At 36.1% G+C, this 18,842-nt stretch overlaps 1 protein-coding gene across 1 annotated transcript in view; it reads right to left on the bottom strand.

Annotated features, from left to right (window-relative positions):
• Positions 1–18,842, bottom strand: part of PBRM1 (polybromo 1) — a 118,567-nt gene that overhangs the window by 61,253 nt on the left and 38,472 nt on the right. Inside the window, exons 13-17 of the mRNA XM_044676605.1 lie at positions 15,698–15,839; positions 13,837–13,934; positions 11,646–11,690; positions 7,687–7,839; positions 6,428–6,704 (exon numbers count right to left, since the gene is read on the bottom strand). Of these exons, the coding sequence (XP_044532540.1) occupies positions 6,428–6,704; positions 7,687–7,839; positions 11,646–11,690; positions 13,837–13,934; positions 15,698–15,839 (715 nt within the window). The remainder of the gene's footprint in view (positions 1–6,427; positions 6,705–7,686; positions 7,840–11,645; positions 11,691–13,836; positions 13,935–15,697; positions 15,840–18,842) is intronic.

Here is an 18,842-nt window from a genome sequence, read left to right as displayed (position 1 = left end):
CTGCTGTTTAGCTTTTACAAAAGTATTTGATTTGGTAGAACAAAATGCAGCCCTGAAGGTTCTCCTCAGATGGGGTATCTCCAAAGCACATAACAAAATCATACAAAACAGTGACAGATGGGACTATGGTGAGAACTTCATTTAGCAATAGACTGAGTACTGACAACAAACTGATATAGGATGACCCCAAAGTGTTCACAGGATCACAGGATCATAGGCCTAAACCTGGAAGGATCCGAGAGGCCATCTAGTCCAACACCCATAATGAGGAGACTGAAGCCCAGGAAGGTTAAATGGCTTCCCCAAGGTAACCTAGGCAATCAGCAGCAGAACTAAGACTGAAACCTAGATGCTAGGACTGCACACCTAGCACTGTCACCGCTGCCTGCTAAATGTCATGGAAGAGGACCTGCAGAAAATCCAAACAAAAGAAGAATTCCCTATGGATGGTGAGTTTCTCCTGAATGTTTGTATTAAGTCCCAAAGCACTAAAAAGCTTCACTGGAATCCACAGCAGTGGGAAAGAGACCGTTTTAAAACATCCACACTGCACAAAAAAATGAGTAAAAGATGCAGTCTTTGGAGAGATATTTTGAATTAATATGTCTATCTTGGAAAGGTGATATAGACAGACAACAAGCTACATACAGAATAAAGTAGGATAGGAAATCAGAATAGACTGCATTTGAGAAAAGCTCAGGGTTTTCAGTGGTTCTCTAACTGATGGCTACCACAAAAGCCAATCTTTTTTACAACAATATTTTCCCAGTGATACAATATGACTGCAAATCATGGAATACCAAAAACAATTTCTACTGGAGAAGTGGTATAAAAGATGTTATCAAGGGCAGATATTACTGGGAAAGGTAATGGACCAGTCGCATAGTGAGAATGAAACACAACAGATGGACAGACAAAGTGGTGCACTGGTCTCACCAGAATAATTTTTAAAATAACAGCCACAAACAACAAAAAAACCAAGAGGAAGGCTGGTAGTGGGTTGGCTATAACTTCTATCAAAGATTTTTCTATGGAAAACATAGAGAAGAATCACATAGAATGAGAAGGTGTGGAAAGGCTATGATCTGTTCCAATGGAGGAAAGCACCTTTCCCAATAAAATCACAGATCCCAAATAGCAAAAATTTAAAGACCTTTATAGGTCCCTTGACAAAGTGGAGAAGTGGAACAATAAATAAACCTTACCTTCCAGGCTTCTTCTGCTATGCTGCATTCTGAGTAAGAATTAACAAAAGTGTTGTTAAAGTCACAGAACAGTAGAGTCCACTTCATAGAGAGTGGCCTCTCCCCCTTGGCTGACACGAATCCCTTCTCTTTTTCTAATCTCTTTGGATAAGTACTGTCTGAGGCACTGACAGTGGATAGGAATGACAGTGTCATAGGTGCCCTTTCCATGATGCAATTCTCTATGCCAAATCTAATCTATCATCTGGCCAAAAATGGGGGAGAGAAGAAAAAAGAGATTTATAAATGCGGTGGTATTTCTGGAAGAATGAAAGTAGATATAGATTATCAAACCAAAGGAAGGAAGATGAACTTTCTCTTTGGTGTAATTGCAAAGATTCGATTAATTACAAATCAAAATCGACAATTTTGGGAAAGTAGTTAAAAGAATATGCTTTCAGTTTCTGTGTAACCACTGAAATCTTATCAAACTGTCCTTGGAGAAATACAGTCATTAGAACATGCCACGCTAAATTTAAAAAGTTCATCCAACTCAGGATTCAGTCTCTATACACAGGATCTTATATATAAAATTGGGTCTCAGTAAGTTTTTTTGAGTGAATTGACAATGAAAGTAGAATATATGTCTGGGAACTTTCAGGGGGTTGGTATGGCCTATTTTTGAGATTATGGGATAAATCTTTATTGTATGGAATAATTCTGTTCCTTCCAATTTGGAACAGAAACAGGGAAAATATCTGATTAGCTGAGTACTTAATAGCAGAAACAGAAGATACCACTTTAAGGTCTTTAAGAGAGCTAGATATTCTGACCTAAAGAGGATTTCAGGATAAGCCAAGTTAGGCAGTGTCATTAAGTAGAATGACATAGGATCTATGACCCATCCAGATAAGAACTGTGTAGTTTTATTTGGTTTTCTAATACCCTATCCTGGTATATTATTTTTGAATAGTATAAATTCTTTTCCTTGTAGTTCACTCTTAGAAAATGCCACTCTTATGAGCTTAAGTTCATAGAGGCAGTGGATAGAAGGGGAAGTGAGACAGATTGTAGATAAGGACATCTAGTTTATGAGAGTAGAAGCAAGAGGAGAAGAGCTAGAGGTAATTGGGAAATTTTCAACCAAAGAAGTCAAATAGGATTAGGAACAGTGGAAAAATCAAGAGGTAAATGGGCATTAAGCTTGGGATGACACTAAAGGGGAAGGAATTAAATGATCTGAGAAAGCCCAGAAAGTAATTAATGGTGAAATGGGCTCTCATGGGGAAATGGTACTCTAAGAAGATACCAGAGGCCAGCAAGGCCTAGGGCTAAATCCTTCACATAAATCTTGGATACCCTTCATAGGCCATTATAGTTAGATCATCCATTGTTTCATTAAAACTTTCTTGAATTTTGAGTATATTCAGTTTGTATGATCTACCAGAATAAGAGATGCCTTTATTATCAAATGTGTAGCCTTTGGATAACAAAGGAGGATAACAAGTTTAGTCAATTTAGCTATTTTAGTTGAGGGATGAGGAACTGGAGAATGAAATCCTGAAGATAGAGAGGCAAACAATTCCAATAAGAAAAAATGGGAGTTGCCTGGAAACTAATATGGATGAATAAAGAATTTACCAGTCAATAGTTTTAAAACATGCACAAGAGCTAGAAACAAGGAAAGATAACAGAAAAACTGTTCTTGGTGATTAGGGAGTGGGATTAATACCCACCTGTGTGGATCACTGTAGAGAGAAGGTGAGTCATTCAGTTCTACTTTCTTATCTGTTTTCTTGGTCAAGGACAATGATCTTTGGATTGGAAAAAATAACAAAACTGGCTAAAAAGAAATTCTTATCTAAGGGTGGTAGAAGTACTTAGCTGCTCTCGATGAAATTGACTCAACTGGTCAAATGAACTACATGCTGAGGTAATGAATTGACAGTATATCTCGGTGATTCCCAAAGTGGGCGCTACCGTCCCCTGGTGGGTGCTGCTGCGATCCAGGGAAGCGGTGATGATCACAGGTGCATTTATCTTTCCTATTAATTGCTATTAAAATTAAAAAAAAATTTTAATTTCCATTGGGCAAAGTAATATTTTTTCTGGAAAGGAGGTGGTAGGCCAAAAACGTTTGGGAACCACTGGTATATCTGAAAGACTGTAGAGGAACAGAAGAGAAATTTCCAGATTGGAGAAGTGCAAACATCAACATCATTTTTAAAATATGAAGGAATGAGCCAGTAGATCATAGACTAGTAAATCTTACTTTGATTCTTGGAAAAATTTCTAGGATATATTAAGTGGCCAGTTAGTGAACATTTAGAAAAAAGTTAGAAAGATCACTAAGAACAGCAAAGTTTTAGCAAAACACTAAAAAACTTTTTTCCTTTTCTGACATCATTATTAAACTGATAGATCAAAGGAATGTTACAGTTAAAAGAGTTTACCTAGATGTGAACAGAATATTTCATAAAGTACCAAGAGATTTTTGTAAAAAAAGAAAAGATGTATATACACTACATAACAATTAGATGGATTCAGAACTAGCTAAATGATCCAAGTGAAAGAGAAGAGCCATTCTGTGGTTTCATGGCAATTTGGAAGGAGGTCTCCAGCAGAGTGCTTGGCCTTGTGGTCTGTGACATTTTTATCACTGACTTAAATGGATGGTATACACTCCAAATTTTCAGATGCCTCAATTCTGGTAAGGATAGCTAACATAATAGACAACAAGGTCAGGATCTAAAAAGATGATAATAGGCCATAAAACTGGGTTGAATCTAATTTAAATGGGATAAATGTAAACCTCACCCTTAGGCTTAAGAAATTGACTTCACAAGATGAGAGAGGGAAGATGTAGTTAGAAGTTTGTCTGAAAAAGATATGGGGGTTTAGTGGACTCAATATGAGTCAAATGGCTGACATGACAGTTAAAAACAGCTAATGTGATCTTGGGCTGCATTGAGAGATAAGCTTCTAGGAATAAAGAAGAGATCATCCTCTGTATTCTATCCTGTTTAGACTACATCTTAAAGAACAGAGTTCAGTTCTGGGTACTATAGTTTAAGGAGGAGAGTGAGAAACTAAAGAGTTCTTCAGAATAGTGGAGGAATTGTTTGAAGAAACTAGGGATATGTGGCCTAGAAGAGATGGCTTAGTGAAGAATGATATCTATCTTCAAGTATTTGAAAGGACATACCATGAAAAGAAAACAGATGTGTTCCATTTGTCTTAAAGGACAGAACTCGGCACAATAGGTAGAACTTTAAAAGAGGCAAATTTAGGTTTGACATCAGGAAATCTTCCTACCAATTCAAGCTATTTGGAAGTGGAACAGGCTCCAGGAGATTTTGGGCTCCACCTCTCTTGGAAAGCTTCAAGCAAAGACTGGATGATCGTTTGGGTCTATTAGAGTGATGAATTTTTTTGCACTTATTTAGGCTGGGATTCTTTTTTGGATGTGAGTTGGCCTAGATAGACAATGAGGTCCCTTCCAACTCTGAATTTCTGCGATTCCTCTTCATTGGAGCTATCTTTTTCCCAGTTTCATTTTTTTTTTCTTAAACCAAATGATGCATCATATTTTATTGAATCAGGGTTATAACTCCTGTTTGTTAGCACTTGCCAGGTTTGTTCTAGTGATGATTACTTTATGTATGGGTTGGACTTAGATGACCCCTGAGGTCCACTCTATCTCTCAAATTCTATGGTTCTGGGTTACGTTTATCTGATAAACTGATAGAGACCATTCTATAACTTATGCTTCAGAAGCTATCTCTCTTGTGAAGCAGTCTTTAAAATCCCAATCATTTTGAAAAGTGTGGTCCAATTTTATTTTCAAGTTAAACCCTTATTTTCACTCTCTCATCCAAGTCAAGTTCTCTTTTCACTATTATACTTAATCATCAATATAACCCTAGTCATGCGTAACCTGTAAGTTGTTTAATAACTAAATATGGAACAGATAAGCAGAGAATCCATATGAACATCTAGATGAAACTTTAAAAAAAAAAAAGGGTGTTTTTGCAAAGAAAGACCAAAAAAATTCATATCCTTTGACCCAGTGATTCTACAACTGGGTACATGTCCTAAGGAGGTCAAAGACAAGAAACAAAGTTCAATATATAACAAAATATTAAGAGCAGCACTTTTTTTTAGTAGCAAAGAATTGGACACAAAGTTCCGTTGTTTGCAGAATATGACTGAATAAACCGTGGTATATCAAAATAATGAAATATTGTAGGATAAGAAATGAATATGAGGAATTTGCAGAAGGGAACTGTATGGAGATTGAAATAAACAAAAATAAAATAATAACCTAGAGCACTACAATAATGTAAACAAAAGATCACAAGAGAAAACCAAAGAGGAGATAATGAACATAGCTCCCTCTTCTCTGTAGAGAGGAAGATGAATTTCGGGAAGAATGTTATCTATACATTGTTAGATATAGTCACTGTAGACTTTTTTTTTTTGTTTTGTTTGTTTTTTAACCCTTGTACTTCGGTGTATTGTCTCATAGGTGGAAGATTGGTAAGGGTGGGCAATGGGGGTCAAGTGACTTGCCCAGGGCCACACAGCTGGGAAGTGGCTGAGGCCGGGCCTGAACCCAGGACCTCCCGTCTCTAGGCCCGACTCTCACTCCACTGAGCTACCCAGCTGCCCCCGACTTTTTTTAAAAACTTTTTTCTTTATCCAAAGTGAAAGTTCAATTTGGAGAGGGTAGCACTTTCAGAAAACTGAATGGGATGTAAAAACAAAAAGCATCAATTAAACTTCTTATTTAAAACAACTTTTTTTGTTTGCTTTTTAAAATCCAAGATTGGTAATTAGCATAACCACTGAAGGGAATGTCCTAAAAAATATAATTATAAACATCTTCAGAGTACAAATGTTTGTTTGGGTCAACACATGTCCAAAAAAATTCATGACTTTGTTGTCAACTTTCTGGTGATAAGTTTTGCTGCACTTAGGGAACGAAGTCTATCACTTAAGTCCCATACCTGATGCTTGGTAGGGTAGGATCTGTCAGAACTTGTACCCTGCTGCCATAACCTTTGAGAATCCTGGGTTTCCTCTATGCCTTCCAAAGGCACTGGAGGAGGACTTTTGTGAAGGGGTTGTGATCTGCATTGATGGACAGAGTACCCACAATGATGAAATCACAGTTCCAGAGTTTACATATACCTCTGCCCTGAAGCCCAAAAGGAAACGTGTTTGTGTGGTTTGAACAGTACCTGTGAGCCTTCTTCATTATAGTGTCTTGCATTTCGGAACATCAGTTTCATATCTTCCATCATTGCCTCTTCTGCTGCATATTTGTCATTACGGATGTTATGTTCAATAATCTTTAAGTCCATTGGTTCCAAGATGATTTTGTAATAATCGGGGTAGTCTTTTTTGGATGGCTTAACCATAAAAAGATCACAGAGTCTTCTGCCTGTACCTGGTTCTCGAGCTTCAAGAACAACGTTGAATAAAATTTTCATTCGCTGCTTTCTTATGTTCTTTTTACTGTTAAGGGAGCAAAACAATAGACAACTCAATTTCTTCTTTTCACAAGGGTGAAAATGGAAATGGCACTGCTTTCTTTCTCTACCTGGCACTTCACAATGATTATGCCTCCCTTTGCCATATATGCCTATAAACAATGCCACATACTAAGGCATTATTATGGGAGCTGCCAGGGGAAAGGCAATTTTTAATAAATAGGCATTAGGCAAATTTTAAAAATAGTTTACAAAAGGGTGGCTATTTCAGAATTGGTCAATAGGGTTCTTAGCTAATGGATTTTGGGGAGAGAAATTTATCTTTATGCAAACTTTCCAGTGAAAGACCTGACATTCAGGAAAAATGAAATTCTTTAACAACTAATATCTAATTTTAGTTTTTAAGACCCACAAAGCAAGACTTCAGTTAAACTGAGTAATGCTCTTATTCTACAAATATACCTAAAATGTATCAGGGAACAACAGTAGAAAGAGAAAATTCCTAACACCTGAGGTCCTCATTAAGATTTAATCATCTTGGTTGCTAAGAAGTTTGCTGAAAACATGCATGCCTGCATATTGGATTAGTGTTTCCCAGAGTATGAGGGAACACCTATACATTATAGATACTTCACTGGTATGCCACATGGCAAGTCCTAGTTTCTTTTCCTCCCTGTGTGAACCAGGCCAGTCCCATCTGCTTATTCTGTTTTTGTCTTGCAACAACAATGCTTATCTTAAGAAGAAAGCTAATGTGGGATTATTTGGGGATGCAGGTGGTCTATGGCTTGTCCAAGCCTCTCATGGTAGCTGGTGCCAATCTTCTATTAATGTGTGGAAGTCCCATTCCACAATTTCATTTCTCCCCCAGTTATGAAGTGATAAACTTAGAAAACTGATATGGGTGATACGGAATTTAGAGCTATAAAGGACCTTAGCGAACATTTAAGTCCAACCCCCTCATTTTATAACTGAGGAAACTGAGGTCGAGAGGTTCAGTGACTTGCCGAAGGTCACACAGTGAGTTAGTGGCAGAGTCAGCACTAGAACCCAGGTCTCCTGTTTTCCGGTCCAGGGCTCTTATGCCATAAGCCTTTGGTGGTGAACTCCCAGCTGGACTGGAACCAGTAGTCTCCAAGTCAGCAGCTGAGGCAGACAACCTAAAAGTAAGAAGAAATGGCTGTGCAGAGACTTGGTGGCAAATATTTTTGTCTGCTTCCTATTCTATAGTTCAAAAGGTGTCTCTAGGAACAAACTATGTGGCTAGGAGTCAATCCATCCTTAAACAGACATCACCTACTAACACTCTGAGTTATGAAGTTTTCCTCTCAAAAATTCAACAAGGTATTAAAACAATTAGGCAAAGACATTTCTGTGCTTACATTAAAATCCTAAAATATTGTCCGAGTGTCTGTTTTACTAATTCTTTAAAGCTAATATTTTAAAAGGTAATGGCAAGCTGGAGCAATTTATATAGAAGAGAAACCACAGATCCGCATTGCTTCTATTTAAAGAATCACTGTCACGCTCTGATGGGAGCTGCATTTTCCCTACTGTAAATGAGCTTCTGGAGCACTATGGTATTAGTTTTATGTCTTTCTTTCAAAAAACAAACAAAACTGCCCCCACCCCCAACCAGGTATTAAGTGATAGTTCTTCTTGAAGGCTTTGTCTAGCACTTCAGTGTATTTGGAAGCAGTTTCTTTTGAAAGATGTGATGAATCCAAAGAGATTATGATAAAGATATGGTAGGAATAGTTTTCCTTTTCCAAACTTTTAGTAACTAGACAATGAGAAACCTTACACCTGATATCAGGACTTAGAATACAGGTTATTTTGACCTTCATAACATTTTTGAACCAGAGACTTTATAAAACAGGGCTCCAGACTCGAAGCTGAAGAAAATAAATAATGTCTATAGGTCCTATGTCACAAAACCCGAACGCCTGACTTTCTGAAAGTTCAATTTTAAGTTGAAAAAAAAAACCCTCAAGAATTTCATTTTGAAATCATAATCAGTTCAAAAAATTCCAAAAATGGAAGTATTTTAAAGTATTTTTATTGTGTCAGAAAACAACAACAACAACATTCTAATAGGAGAGGAGCTGATTTCTCATTCTGGTTGACTGGAATCTATTCTGGATATTTATATACCAAAATTGCTATCAGGCTAGAGCATTGAAAGTAACTTTCACTTGAGAATTTTAAAGATGGGGGAAGAGTTTTTAAATAAATCTGGAAGCAATTATAACAAAGGCAGAGAATTTGCATTTTCCCATGTAGCTATACAGCAAATTTAACTGAATCTTTACATTATGCTATAAACACTGAGAGGTCTGACTACTCTTGGCTGTCGTCAGATAGACAACTGATGGTAGATGGTCATTTTGTCTCCAATGACTGACACCTGGCAGGCAGCATTTAGTGAGACAAGTCCCAAATCTGAAATCAAAAAGGACATAACCAGGAAACTACTTTAATCTGATGCTTCAAACTCAATTTGCTATAAATTTTTGTACATTAAGAATACTCCCCTCCCCTCCACCTATCTAACTCATTTGTGGTACAGAACAGGTAAGACAGTCCTAAACATTATTTGGGATCTTTTTTCCCTGGTACTCTATTAGAAGTTGATGTTAATAAGCCTGCTTCGTTGCTTTCAAAGACAAAACCAGTCTTGGGAAGTTGGCCAAAAAGATTACAACAGAGGATGCTTTTCTAACTTTCCCTGCCACTTTTATTTTCTTCTTTTTATACATTCATAATACCTAATAAGAACTTAAAAACAGAACCTCCTAATGCCTTCCCAGTTTTCTGAGGCCCAAAACCTGAGTATGCAGCAAATGACTACAGAGAGTAGCTACAGCAGCATTCTGTGAAAGAACTTGGATGTAGAGTAAGGAGAGGTAGATGCACCCTAGTGGCCAGGCTTTTCTGGGCCTCATTTGTATCCTGGGCATTGTCAGGCATTTTAGATTGCATGGAGAAAGAAATCCTAGTGTATCTTCCTAATATAGTACCTAAACAACAGATGCTTAATAAACACTTTTAGTGACTTTCACACAAATTTAAGACCCTTTGAAGGTATAAGGGATCTCATGAAACTTTTATGAAGAATAAATAGATGAATAACAGGTGCCACGTAAGAAAGCACCTAAAAATCTGGGGAAGTCAATATTAATCTGAGAACAGTAAGTAAAATGCTTCCTTCTCCCATGAAGTTCACTCTTAACTCATAAAAATATTAGAGATATTATCCTTTCTCTCAGTTCAAGGAATATAATTTAGTTTACTGCCTATCATATCGGTTCTGCAGATTATGTTTCAATTGAGAAGGAAAAGGAGGTTAAGAGAATTCTTATCCAAAGTACTACAAAAATACTGTTACTACACGAATCTGCGTCTGATTTAATCTCATCATTCTGAAGTCATAGTGAAAGTCTTGATTGTTTTTTCTATACCTATGCCCTCTGTCACCTCACGACCAAGTCTCCTCTCAACCTGATCTAACTGGACTTCTGTTATTATTATTCAGCTGAAACTGCTCTTGTTTAAAAGTCATCCACTCTCCTGCTACCAGTCCAAGTGGGAGCTTCACCCAATCTGTAGGATGGACTTTTAGCTTCTGTTTCCACAACACTGGGCTTATTTCACATTCATTCATTCATAATTCAGCTTGTATTTGTTTATATACCTCCCCATAAGCTACACTTATTTAAACATCTCCTTTTCTCTCTCTAATACTAACTTGTAACTTTTAACTGTGAAGATCCTCATTTGTTCACATGGTTTTAATGAGCATTATAATAAAAATAATTTTCAGATCTTATCATTATCCTCTACTTCTCCAGTACTTGCCTTAGAAATATCCTGAACACTTAAAATTGAATGTCTAAAACTGAATTCAAATTCTATTTCTGCTTTGCCATTATCATCAATAGATTGGAGTCTACACAGCTTGAAAGTTTAGAGCCATTTACACTTCTTACTCAAGAGTTAACAACCTATATTACCAATTCCTCTAAATCATATTTTAGATTTACTCTATTCTTCTATTTTTAAAGCCATGGCTCTGTTCTATAATCTAAACACCTCATTAAACTGTTTGGGATGTTCTAGGCTGCCTCCATTGCACCCCCAGTCCCAACTTCATTCTACCTATTCATACTCACAAGCACAGCAAAAATCACTTCCTCTGTAGTTTCTTATTTATTGCTATTCCCCTTTTCAGAGGTCAAGTAGATCCTTACTGCCATTCTAATCAACATAAAAGCCTTGGACTTTAAGGCCCCTGTATCAAGATCTTTTATAACCAATCCAACAATGATGGATGAGCCTTGTATTCATCATTTATGCTAATAATTTCTTGGCTTTATCTTTTTAACTAATCAACACTAACCAGATCTGAGCCCAGGAATTAAATATCATTTTTCCCCCTGAAAATCTATTATGTGACTAATCTAACTCTACTTAATGTTATTGGGCAGTATTCCACCAACTATGCTGTAAAGAACCCTGAATCTCTCCAAGTATTTTTAAAAAATGTATCTTATGTTGTTTGTTAATAGGCACAAGCATTTTTTAAAGGATTTTAAAGCATTCTGACAAAGATTTGTTTAAACAAAATTATGTTCTACCCCTGTGGAAAAGTCTGAGAACAACTACTGTAGGAGATATCAATAAAGGATGGTTGTCCTCAAAAAGCTTACTAACAAGGCACTTTTTGGTTCTAGCAAAGCTAGTGATTGACTCCCTAGTCTAGATGTCCTGTTAATTTGTGCTACTGAGGACACTTTTTAATACTCTAGAGGTGCTACTATTTTGTTTTGTTTTGTTTTTTAAACTAAAATAGCTTGGTGCTAAAAATAAAACCGTAGGTTTCCCTGTTCACCTAGACAATGGTGACCACACCCCAGAAAAATTTAAACTTTAGAAGTACGTTTATGCATAAAAAATGTGTGCACACCTGGATAGCCTCCTGAGGCCCAACATCTCATTGTCATGAGTGTTCCTGGGAAAGCAGAAACAAACATTTTACATGTCGAAAGAAACAAAATAAGCAAACATCAGAGAGACACATATAAATTAAATGTGGCTGAGAAAAAGGCAAGGGGCTCTTTATCCCCAAAGGTCAAAGACAACAGGGGAATTTGGAAACCTGTCGACATTGAAAATCAAGCTTTATCACTGTTTTTTGGGGGGAAACAGGAGGAGGTTCATGTTCATGAGGAGGAACAAAGGACTACAGGTGACTGTACTTCTTCTCTGGCATTAACAAAGTGCATACAGAGAAGCACACATAACAGTAATTCTCAGGTCTGGCAGCATGAAGACAGTTTATTAACCAAGGGTAGCTCTGGGAGCGCACGCACTGATTCCTATGGTAAAGTTGATATTAGTCTGGTCAAATGAACATGTTTACTCTACATTTCATGGAGGGATATCTGCCAAAGTAATCAAGCACCCAAAGACAGTCTGTTATGTTTCTTTTTTTCCTAGAATACTTCCCCCACCTAAAAAAGACTAGCTTATCTCAAAATATTTAATTCACTGCACATTCATTCAAGTTGCATTTCATCTTTGAACTGCTAGGCTATAGCATGCACTGCAACATATAAGTTATATTTGTTCTGCTTTCTTATTTATGCTTGTCTACTTACTGTATACATCATTTCCCGAAATCCTTGGATAGTGATAAAAACTTTTCATTAGAGCTAGAATCATTATTCCAAGAACACAGTTTAATTTTCTTTGATAGTGGCTTAATGGCAAAGTTAATTTAATCTGCTGCAGTGAATCCTGCAAACTTCAAGCCAACGAAATTCATAGTTTGTGTGGCTTTGAATTTTTTTTTTTTAGTTTTTAAATCACTTAGCTTTTTAAAAAGACTCTTTTCCTTTAGTAATGGTAGTAAACTATCATCATTTATTGCCTTCAATATTTTCTTTGCCTGAAAGGTATTTATCTTTGCTCATTGTTCTACAAAACACAAGTAGTAATGTAGTATAAATTGCACTCAAAGATATTCTTGAAGTTTTGGGATTTTGTTTCCCATTTTTCCCTCCTTCCCTTCATATAACAAAGAATTAAGAATTTACAGGGTTAAAATTCATAGGCCAGAAATGGTGATTATCATCTCAGGATGCACTGACTTATTTAGCTATGGGAGTCTATCAAAATAAACATTTTCAAAGGAAAAAGTTTTCTATAATGTTAATATAAGTGGGAAAAGACAGAGTAGCCTCTCATTTTTAAAGTGACTAGATTTAAATCCTATGCTTTTTGTTAAAGAAGTGTATGAAGAAAACAATGTAAGGAATCACTAATTTACTCCTTCCAATTCAATCTGTTGGGCCTCATGATCAACCATATTTTATTTTTTACACTTGGCTTACTCTCTTATCAATTATTCCACTAACTTCAGGACCTTTTTTATGTAAGAGCCTAAGAAAGAAGAGGTGAGGGAGAAAAAAAAAAACATCTCACAGCGTCAGAATCAATCTGAGTTGCCCCACAGAAATTATCTAATACAATGGAGCTAGAGGAATCTAGGTATTGGAGATTTTATAGCCAATAAACACCTTTCCAGAAACCCCCTGGGGGTTGACCTGCAGGTCAAGAAAAATCAAGGGTGAGATTACAGGGAAGAAAATGGATGTTTTGTCTTAATAATTTCATGAATTACATGAAGATATGATTTAGTATCCTGTGATTTAACATTTTAAAAACTAGATTGGAATAACAAGAAAAAAAAATAAAAACTTACTTTACCAAAAACAGTTCAGATGTTCATAACTAATTTTAATTAGTATTAAATTGCTAGTTTTTGTAGGGATAGGAAATTAAAATCTAGAAAGAACTACTTCTGATTCTTCTGTGGCTTTCTAAAACATTAATTTTTTTTTTTGCAAGTGTGAGGAGATATAAATAATTTTGTCACTTTAGCATTGTGTATTAAGATCCTACTAAGAACCAGTAGAGTACTTTAGTGCTTAAGAAAGCAAAATGAATGTCCAATTTAAAATTGATATTCTGACACGACAAGTTATTAAAGAATCTAATTGATAATTATATAATTCATATTCACTATCAGATTTTTCTGTCTTAAGCAAAATAAACAAATGAAGGGAAGAGGATTATGGCTAAGAGAAAAATACCTTTTTCTTTTGGCACTCCCAGTATCAGAAGTGGCTGAAGAGATCATACTGTCGCCGTCCTCAATGTCGTCTCTCCTAGCAAGTTCCTTCTTCTTTGCCTGAAAGAGAGCAAATCCCTGGAGTCAGGCTCACTCTACTAAATGCTCCTGGAATACATAAATAATAAAGAGCTGCAAAGATCAGATTCACACAGAAAGATACAACTACAAGCAGGATGCATGAATATCTAGATTTTCAATAAGCACAATTAAATGAAAGTCTGTTTGACAGTAAAGCAGGTCAAAAAAGGACCTAGATATTTGAGGAATCAATTCTAACCAACAGCGTTGAAGACTATAAAATACTTGAAGAAACCTTTTACAAGTTATAACAAATGAGACCTAAAATGCCAGTGTTTCCTTCCTCTAGTGGCCATATGAAGTGGTACTCTCTTCACACAACTTTAAAAAATTATATAAGTGCCTTTCATTTCTGAGGGGCAGTCTAGCTTAAAACAATGTAAGTTTGAAGAGAGAGCTGAAAGAAGATCTACTTTTCAAGCAACACATGAATTTTTAAAGGCTTCTGCCAAATAGAGCAGAAGCCCTAACCTAGCAGGCTCACAGAACATAGAGAAAGTACTTAACAGCAAATAATAAGTTCATAAAATCTGTGGTGGTCTTTGTGACTACCTTGTCAGCCATACAAAATTCTTTCATTCACTAAACATTTCTGGGTGCTCACTCTATGTAAGACACTGCATTAACTGCTAAAAAAATAAAACAAAACACAACATGGTTCTTGCCCTCAAGGAACTTAAAGTTCCACAAAGGAGAGAGAGGATGTGGGAAGAAAGTGATAGACACATACAAGATAAAAATATTCCTCTTCAGGTGGGCCTGGTACCAGAAGTCATGGGATCCTTGCAGTTGTAAGCTGTAGGACCCTGATGATGGAGACCAAATCTTCTCTAAGCTTCATGTATCCTCACTATGGCGGTTGAATACATTTTTGTGTTATTTTCTACTGTAACTATTGTGCTATAAAAATTCAGAGTAAGGAGTAAGCTCTTCTAGCTGGGATGGCCTCATGGAAGAGGCAGCATTTAAACTGTCTTTAAAGAGAGAGATTTCAAGAAGTAGAATATGCATTCTAAGGTGTAAAGATAGACATTAAAGTGTGGACTATATTAAGGGAACAATAAATAGTCTGGTTTGGCTGGAGTATAAAATAATTGTAGGGGAGCAGTATGAGATAAAGTGGGAAAATTATATTGGAGTTTTGTGTGGACCAGAAATGATGAGTTCAGGAGTTCGATCTATATTTAGAAGGCCTAATGTGGTCTTTGGTATTACTCTAAGACTTTTGGGGTATGTGTGTAGGGGGGAGGTTCAAGGCCCTATGGAAAAAAGTAAAACTGAGAAGTATGAAAAGTTTAAGTTTTGTGTTTCCAACTTTTCTTTTCATTCCAATGGTCATGTCCCATCCTGCCTCTCTAGGTATGAGAGCTGTTAAGTTCTCTCTACTATTGTGCTAAGCCAATTTTCAGCAAATATGATAAATTAACTTGTAACATAGTAAATAGGGTATTTCAAAAGGGCCAGATGGAGTATTAAATCAAGAGCACAAAACTTTAAAGGTGGAGGATTTCAGGCACCAGTGAACTACTAGTAGGTGAGTTACTGTTTGTAAAAAGAGGGTCATCTAAATATCAATACATAGCCATGTCTGGGACCCACTTGTATGCATGGCCCTGTCTGCAGAATCAGTGGTCCTTTAGACTGTATTGCAATGAGAAGATGGTCAACAGTATCTCCAAGAAAGAAAAAGAAAGACGGAACATCAGAAAAATTATTCCCACCCAAATACCAAGAGAGCTTACCTGCATGACTTGTTGCATTTTTAGAACTCGTTTGTAGATGGCTGAATTGGGAACATTATAACGTTTGGCATTTTCAAACATTAAATTTAGATCACACTCCAAATGATCTAAAGTTTCATATTCTTGGTTCTTTAGCTTGGTTCTGTGAAAGAGAGATATATGACTTGAATTCTGCCTCATGGAGACCAGCTACTGTGAAACAGCCTTTTCTAAAATTCTAACCCAAATTCCTAACAGAAGGAGCTTGAGATCTTGAGTAAAAAGAACTAAATTTGAATCTTAGTTCTGATCCTGGGCAAATCACATTAACTCTTCAGACCCATTTCTATATCTGTACAATGAAGATGGTGGTCTAAATGATCTCTAAGTTTACCTTTAGCTCTATTACCTAAGTATATTTTCAGTCTCTGACCTGGTACCTCCACTACCCATCTTGGGGTTGGTCTCTCCTGATTGATAAGAATTTAGCACATCTAGCTGGATGTCCCCTCCATCTATCCCTTTCTTCCTCTTTCTCTGGGAGCAATAAAATTAAATTAATATGACTATTTCTGGAAAGTACAGGTTACCAATTGCTCTATGGCTTCACTCACCATTTTTGTGACTTCCTAGATGAAAATACACCTCCCTGGTCACCAGTCCATTTATTAGAATCTAAATGTCTAGAGCAGTGATTCCCAAAGTGGGTGCTACTGCCCCCTGGTGGGTGCTGCAGCGATCCAGGAGAGCAGTAATGGCCACAGGTGCACTTATCTTTCTTATTAATTACTATTAAAATTTTTAAAAAATTAATTTTCAGAGGGCTAAGTAATATTTTTTTCTGGAAAGGGGGCAGTAGGCCAAAAAAGTTTGGGAACCATTGGAGAGGGTAAAGACCATCTTGCTTTTTATATTTGTATCCCTAGTCCTTAGCACAATGCCTGGAACAGAAGTCCTTGATGACTTGATGAATACTAAATGCTTTTTCATTCATTAATTCATAACAATTAGAAAATGAAAATTGGAAAAATGAAATTGACAAAACTCCCATGTCCCTTAGTTATCAACCACCAGAATTGGTGTTAGAGAGTTTTGACCTTTAGTAGTATGAACATTTCCAAAAATGAAAGGACATTTCAAGTTCCTGTATAAATTAAAGCACAAAAAGGCCTCGGAAGAATTTCAGACTAGTTAATTTCCTCTAGACTTCAATATGAGTTACTATTAATATAAAAGGTACAGGGAAATTTCAGTGTCTTAGTTATCAAATCCCTTCCCTATTATTAGGGTAAACATCTTTGATTAGTTAAGAAGCTACTGAATAAATGTTTGTTGGATGAATGAACTGAAGTGCGACACTCCTTCCATTATTTGTTTATTTATTTATTGCACTTGGAATTCAGACTTCTGTTTCTTCTTATTCAAAAGATATTTTATTTTTTTCTAGTTACCTGTTTCTTTCTTAAATGACACCATTAATAATACCACAAATGGCTCTATGTACATTGTGCTATGAAAGGGATATGATGTAATAGAGAGAAGGATTTGGAATCAGAAGACTAGTTCTGTCCCTTCTTGGCTGAGAGCTTAGACAAATCACTTTTCCTATCTGGGCCTCAATTTATCATCTGTAAATGAAGGGAGTTATATTACATTATTTTATAGTCCTTTATGGCTCTGACATTCTGTGATTTTAAGTAACTTATACTTGTCCTGAAATCACATAGAAAATTTGGTTGAAATTATGTGTGCGTGTGTATATGTGCCCGCACACAAAGTCTTGATTTCTAAATTCTCCTGAATGAAATACACAACCTGCTAATTTCACTATAGTAAGGTAATGAAAATAACAAAAAGAAAATATCAAGGGCAGCTAGGTGATACTCTGTGTATTAAAAGTCAGGCCTAGGAACAAGAAGCCCTGGGTTCAAATCTGGCCTCAAACACTTCCTAGCTTTGTGACTTGCCTAACCCTAACCACTCTTCTGCCTTGGAACTGATACTGATACTGATACCTTCTAAGAGAGAAGGTGAGGGTTTGGCGGGGGGAGGGGTGGAGAAGAAAAGATTATACTAATCTATTTTACAAAGGTGAATGTGAATCTTCTAACTTGATCATTAGAATATTATTTGATTCATTCCCCAATTGATAAATGGACCAAGGATATCAATTGGCAGTTTTCAGAGGAAGAAACTCAAGCTAACAAAAGCCATACAAAAAAATGCTACAAATCACTAGTAAAAGGAGAAAAACAAATTAAAGCAAGTTTGAAGTTCTAACTCATATCCATCAGACTGGTAAGCTTAAAAAAAAAGGAAAATTGGCACATTAAAGCATTGTTGGTGGAGATGTAAACTTCTCTAGCCACTCTGGAAAGCAATTTGAAACTATGCCCAAAAAGCTTTTAAGCTACAGATTTATCTGGAATTACTATTACTACCGAAGAGATCAAAGAAAGAAGAAAGGGAGCCATGTATACAAAAATAATTATAGTAGCTCTTTTTTTTGTGCTGGCAAAAAACTGGAAACTAAAGGGGGCACCAAGGGAAATGGCTGGACAAATTCTAGTATATAAATGTAACAATATACTCCTGTGCTTTAAGAAATGATGAAGAGGATGGTTCCAGGGAAACCTTAAAAGATTTGTATGAACTGATGCAGAATGAGATGAATAGAATGAAAAGAACAATTTATAAAATATTATAAAGATAAAATTGAAAAATATAAAAACTTAATAAGACAATGACCACCCTAATTCCAGAGAACTTATGATGAAATATTGTACCCAACTCTTCACAGAAGCTTTTGGGATTAAGGTGGGTATAAGATTGATTTTTTTGCATATGGCCAAAACTGGAATTTATTTAGCTGATTACATAAATTTGTTGCAAGACTTTTTTCTCCCCAATGTGGAAGGGAGGAAAAGGTAGGTGGGAAAGAAAAAGTATTTTTGCTGATTGAAAAAATAAAATCCAAAAGAAGGGACAGTATTATTTGTTTTATAAGTAACTACAACTTAAGTTTGCTATGCAATTTATGTGTGATCTATAAAACAAGTATAAACTTTCAAGGGAATATAGAACATCAAAGAAAAAAAATAAAGCACAAATTCAGCCATGAGATATTTTGCAAGTGTAGGAGTTAAATTATATCTTTGGTAGCTAT

Source organism: Gracilinanus agilis, chromosome 1, assembly GCF_016433145.1.
Source record: "Gracilinanus agilis isolate LMUSP501 chromosome 1, AgileGrace, whole genome shotgun sequence".
Lineage (NCBI taxonomy): Eukaryota > Metazoa > Chordata > Mammalia > Didelphimorphia > Didelphidae > Gracilinanus > Gracilinanus agilis.
Note: the sequence above shows the minus strand (reverse complement) of the source record. Positions and strands in the feature narration are given on the sequence as shown.